Genomic DNA, 6000 nt, shown 5'->3' with positions numbered 1-6000 from the left:
GCATTTAACCATCACCCTTGGTGACAGTGGGCACCATGACAGGCGCCCGGGGAGCAGCGTGTGGGGACGGGACCTTCATCAAGGGGACCTCAGTGGCACCTCAGTGGCACCTTGGCGGATCAGGATTCGAACCGGCAACCTTCTGATTACGGGGCCGCTTCCTTAACCCGCTAGACCACCGCCGGCCCAAAAATATGACCAAAACCGAACCACGACTGGCGACATTATTACGGCATTTTACTCGTTGGTCTGGTGTGGGTCAGGCTCCTCGGGGGACGCTTTGTTATTAATGTCCACTCAGGGACACGCCGTCTGAACAGGTGGCATCTCACTGGGGCTTCTGGGTGATGAGTGAAGAGAAACTGATGATTATTATTATTCCAGGTTTTTTAATCGGTGTCCCTGCTGTAATTAAGAAGGTGTCTTCTTGTCCCCGCCGCGCTGTCTCGGGGGTCCCAGGATCCGGCCCGGTGGGTCTCTGCGTGCGATGGACGCACTTTTTGTGCAAATTGCCGTGATCGAGCGTACGTGTGTGTGTGAGGAAGGAGGAAGAGGAGGCCGGAGATGAAGAGGCCAGGCAGGATCTCATTAGAGTGGTTGGGGCTCCTATGAGGGATCAGGGCAGCAGGGTCATTTACACACTCACACACACACACACACACACACACACTCACATACACGCACACACACTCACACACACACACATATACACACACACACACACTCACATACACACGCACACACACACACACACTCACATACATGCACACACACTCACACACACACACATACACTCACATACACTCACATACACACACACACATACACTCACACACACTCACACACATACACACACACACACACACTCACATACACTCACACACACTCACACACACACACACATACACACACACACATTCACACACACACATGCACACACACTCACACACATATACACACACACACACACACACACACACATGCACACACACTCACACACACACACTAACACACACACACTACACACACACACTCACACACACACACATATACACACACACACTAACACACACACACGCACACACTGGATGTTTGTGGATGCCGTGGCAGGATGATTCCTTCTCCCGTCGGGTGGTCCGATACCGACAAGAACGGACCAGACTCCCCGACCATCTGCGCCGCTCCCGACACGTCCCCCCACCTCTCCGCCCGTTAACGGAGCCATCAGGGCCGCGCCTTCGTCCCGGACGCCTCCTCTGGTCGGCTCATTGCTGTTGTCCGGGAAAACGAGGCTTCCCAATCAAGCTGAATTAGGGGGCGGAGCTTCGTGGATGATCAGGTTTCCCACGCAGCCATTATCCTGGTCTACGGAACCTGAGCGGCGGCCACGACGAGGACACCAGCGAGATCCACGCCCAACAACAGCAACACACCGTCAGAGGACCACGAAGACGTCTCAGTCGTACCTCTCGGTTGATGGTTCTTTCTTTATTTGTCGTATACAGCGTGATGGCGGCGTTCGCTTTGTACATATGGGGGAGCAGAAGAAGTCACTACCACTATTTACATAGAAAACCAACACACACACGTTCCTCAAACCTGCACCGGTTCACATTTACACATCAACACATCCAGGCCGGGCGGAGGGCGGTGACACCACCAACACCTCCTGCCGCTGCTGGTGGGTGAGAACATTCCTCTGGACTGGCCGTGGAGATGATATCTGGACGCCGCTGGGGAATATAGTGGCCCAGCCGGAGGTCCTCCAGAGTTCCGGAAAGCGGTACGACATGGCGGGTATATTTGATGGTATGATTATTGCACATCATCTCAGGTTATAAAGTAAGAACTGTCCGGCCTAGTCGGCGTAGATGATGAAGCCGGAGAAGGTGCTGTACTTGTTGTTGTTGCCCCCGTGGGCCTTGCCCCCGTCCAGCTTGACGTAGACCTCGTCCCCGGGCTCCAGGTGCAGCACCGCGCTGTTGCTGGCGTAGTCGTAGTTCTGGTCCGCGTCCTGGGCGATGGCGCTGGCGCGGACCTGGTAGAGAGCACACATGCCGTCGTCATTTCACGACTGTTCCCGATTAATGCATTCATAAAAAAGACGGTCATCCCTTCACATCCAGAGTTATAAATGAAAACTGTTGAAAAAGCGTCACGTGTTTTATCCGATTTCTATATAAAATTTTCATCTCCTCATTTCCGGAGAAAACTGCGCATCCAGCATCCAGACTTTAATAAAGAAAAAGAATCAATTATAATGCAGGTAATAAATCCGCATATCCAATCGGGAAAATTATTATTTCTTATTCATAATAATTTATGATATTTTACAGATTAAATATCGCAGCAATTACAATATTACCGGATTGCAAGCAAAATTGTGAAAATGCAGAATAACAAAAAAAAATAAATCGGGAAAAACCGGCAAGGTCGCGTTATAAAAAACCCGCAACTTTCACGTTTCCCATTTTAAGCTCCTGCCTGGCGGAACGTTTTTTTTTTTTTTTTATAATTCACATTAATACGCCAGATGAAGCACCTGTTGGACCAGAGACAGCTGGATATCAAAAGTTATTTAAATTTATACATAATTATTATTATTTCTGAAAATCACTAATATTGTCCGAATAAAACCCCATTCTTTATAAATATTGCTGTTAGATGTCATACTTTACATTTTACATTTATGTAGAGACTTACAGTCAGTAGTTACAGGGACAGTCCCCCCCGGAGACACTCGGGGTTAAGTGTCCTGCTTTTGTAATATGAATGATCGTGTATGGACGAACCTGGCTGTTCTTGCACAGATCCGCCCACATGCTGGTCCCGTCCCCGCCGCGCATCAGGACGTGGTAGGTGAAGAAGTAGATGCCCGGGATGGAGCAGGTGAACTTGCCGCTGCTCGGGTCGTAGTGGTTCCCCAGGTTGGTCACCACGTCGTCGAACTTCAGCACCTCGTAGCCCTCGTGCTGCTTCTTGAGTCCCGCGTAGAAGGCGATTTTGGGGACGGTGCTGTAGGTCGCGGCGCTGATGGCCCCTGCGCCGGCGCTGGGTCCCGGCGGTCCGGGCAGCCCGGGCCGTCCCGGCTCCCCCCTCTCCCCGGGCGGTCCGGCCGGCCCCGGCGGTCCGGCTTCCCCCGGCGGACCCCTCGGTCCCGCCTTCCCCGGGCGCCCCGGCTCCCCCTTCGGGCCCTGGATGAAGGTGGGCAGGGACTGCGCGGTGTCCGCGGTCGCCGTGCTGCTCGGGGACTTGGTGCCGTACGGGTCGCAGACCATCCGGCAGGTGCCCAGCATCTCGTAGTGAGCGGACGTCCCGGCCGAGCTGACCAGGACCGGGATGAGGATGACCAGCAGCAGGACCATGACGACCCCCAGCGCCCCGGCCGCGATCAGCCGCCTCCTGCCCACCAGCCTGGTCAGCGCAGGGCGCTCCTCCTGCCTGCTTTTGGGCGAAATCTTGCTGGTTGGTGGCGAACCCGTTTAAGCAGAAAAAACGGGGTCCGTTTCTCTTTAGTGTCGATGTTAATGAAGCCCCCCAACTCTGCCCCCTCCTCGCACCTCTTTTTTCTGCCGATGTTTTACTTATTCAGGTCTTCGTGTGAAAAGCTCCTATCTGCCCCACCATCTCCTCATCCACAGACCCGCGGCGGCTCCAGCGTCCACCGTCCCCCGTCCCGCCGTCGCTGTAACGAGGCGGGGCGCTGCGCGTACAGACGGGGGTTCGACTGGCTGGGGAATCGCGGGGATGGAAGGAGGGTGGGTGGGAGGGAGGGGTCTGCTGGAGAGAAGCGGGAAGAATAGACGGGGGTGGGGGACGGCTCTGACAGGTTCCCTCACATGTGACCACTGAGGGTGCGCGCGTAATTACGCACCGGAGAGCCGCGTAAACGGCGAGCAGCGGACGTCCCGTGGACGTGGACCGTACCGCTCAGCCACCCGCCCAGGCCGGCGTGGACGTAATTATAGCTGCGTGGAGCAGCGCAGCTTCCGTGGATGAAGTTAACGAGCTCGCCGTGGCTCGGTGCGCCTTGGAGACGCGGCTGTCCGGAGACCCGGTGCGGTCATTACGCAGAGACCCCGTAGTTGGGCGGGAGAGGACCACCTCGGGACTTTATCTTTTAAAAAATCATATTAATATGTATAGAGATATATATTTAACCGTTCAGTTTATTAGGGTCATTACCCCAAACATTAGTTTATGAGATGTTGGAATAAGCACACACACACACACACACATAGACAATATCATATTATATACTGATGATAATTACAGTTCGTTCCAGAAGTAAAATATCAATTGTTCTAAAAAATATTTTATTTCCTCTTTCTGGGTCATGTGACGAGAATACAGTCGTTCGGTACCAGCAACATGTACCCAACACTATTGTCAGAATTGACATCGTACGCAGGCTGGTTTGGGGACTGGACTGTACACCTGCAATTTACCCACAATGCCCCTCTCTCTCCCATTAGGTGCTGTAAGGCCCTCCAAACCTCCCCATAAATCAAGAACTAAAAAATCAATGGGTCTGGTTAGCAGGGGAGCCTTTGTGTCCTTGAGATGTGAGGAGCTCCAGGAAGGTAAGAAGGTGGAGGAGAGAACGGCCGAGGTGAGAATGCGGGGTACAGGAGATCAGCTGACGGCCAGGCTTCACCATCACCACTTCTTTCAAGGGGTGGAGGAACGCGGCTCCGGAACGACTTTACTTTTGAAGTTCCCTGCTGTCAAACCCTGTAGTACAGTGTGTGTGTGTGTGTGTGTGTGTGTGTGTGTTTAGGACTCCCTGGAGTAAAACAAAATGTGCGAACAAGAAAAGACAGACGATCAGATGGAGAAGTGGGAGGAGGCGGGTAAAAAAATTGGAGGCTGGAGGACATTTGTGCAGGACCTCCTGTGTGTGGCTCCAGACTCTGGACAGGCTGTGAGATGTGGACAGATGTGCCTGCTGAGTGTGTGTGTGTGTGTGTACATTCAGGGTGTGAACGAGGATGATAGCTCAACTCCTCGCCACGTCACTGAGAGATTAATAAAAGTACAGAGAGGCAGCAGGGTAGAGAGGTGTGTGAGGAGACCAACGTTCAACACACACTCACACACACACACACACACACACACACACAGTGCGCTTTCAGAGTGCTGAAAGGTCAGCTCTCACACGTCTAATCTTCAGCAGTCATCTGGCCGGCCATGGCACTGCCTCCTAAGGTGGGATGATGGTGAAAGGTGTGAGATCCATCACCCGTCTCACGGATCACGCTCCTCCTGTTTTAGCTCGTCATGTACATCATCTCCCGTCCACAATGGTGAAACTCGTCCCAGTTTAGTAGGAATAAAGACAGCTGAAGCCATCCAGGATCGGCATTTCACCGCCACAAATCCACACCGGCCGGCGTGGTCCTCCTATAGTGGGTCGGTGATGTAACATAGCGAGTAAGACGTGGTCACTAACATCACATTCACTAGTTCACCATCAGAATGCCTGAATAAAAACACTGATAACCTGCATGTTGGTGTTGGTAGTGGGCGTGGTCACATTGACTGGAATTAAAGCGCCTGATAACCTGCATGTTGGTGTCGGTAGTGGGCGTGGTCACGTTCACTAGGAATTAAAGTGACTGATAACCTGCATGTTGGTGTTGGTAGTGGGCGTGGTCACGTTGACTGGAATTAAAGTGACTGATAACCTGCATGTTGGTGTTGGTAGTGGGCGTGGTCACGTTCACTAGGAATTAAAGCGCCTGATAACCTGCATGTTGGTGTTGGTAGTGGGCGTGGTCACATTGACTGGAATTAAAGCGCCTGATAACCTGCATGTTGGTGTTGGTAGTGGGCGTGGTCACATTGACTGGAATTAAAGCGCCTGATAACCTGCATGTCGGTGTTGGTAGTGGGCGTGGTCATGTTGACTGGAATTAAAGCGCCTGATAACCTGCATGTTGGTGTCGGTAGTGGGCGTGGTCACGTTCACTAGGAATTAAAGCGCCTGATAACCTGCAT

At 52.6% G+C, this 6000-nt stretch overlaps 1 protein-coding gene across 1 annotated transcript; it reads right to left on the bottom strand.

Annotated features, from left to right (window-relative positions):
* Window positions 1-1197: 1197 nt before the first annotated feature.
* On the bottom strand, window positions 1198-3726 carry c1ql3a (complement component 1, q subcomponent-like 3a). The gene is made up of 2 exons (XM_028969656.1): window positions 2793-3726; window positions 1198-2038 (listed from the first exon to the last, which is right to left on the bottom strand). The coding sequence occupies exons 1-2, from the start codon at window positions 3363-3365 to the stop codon at window positions 1859-1861; spliced, it is 753 nt and encodes a 250-aa protein (XP_028825489.1). The 5' UTR covers window positions 3366-3726; the 3' UTR covers window positions 1198-1858.
* Between the last annotated feature and the right edge of the window lie 2274 nt (window positions 3727-6000).

The sequence above is a fragment of the Denticeps clupeoides genome, chromosome 2 (genome assembly GCF_900700375.1).
Source record: "Denticeps clupeoides chromosome 2, fDenClu1.1, whole genome shotgun sequence".
NCBI classification, from domain to species: Eukaryota; Metazoa; Chordata; class Actinopteri; order Clupeiformes; family Denticipitidae; genus Denticeps; species Denticeps clupeoides.
Note: the sequence above shows the minus strand (reverse complement) of the source record. Positions and strands in the feature narration are given on the sequence as shown.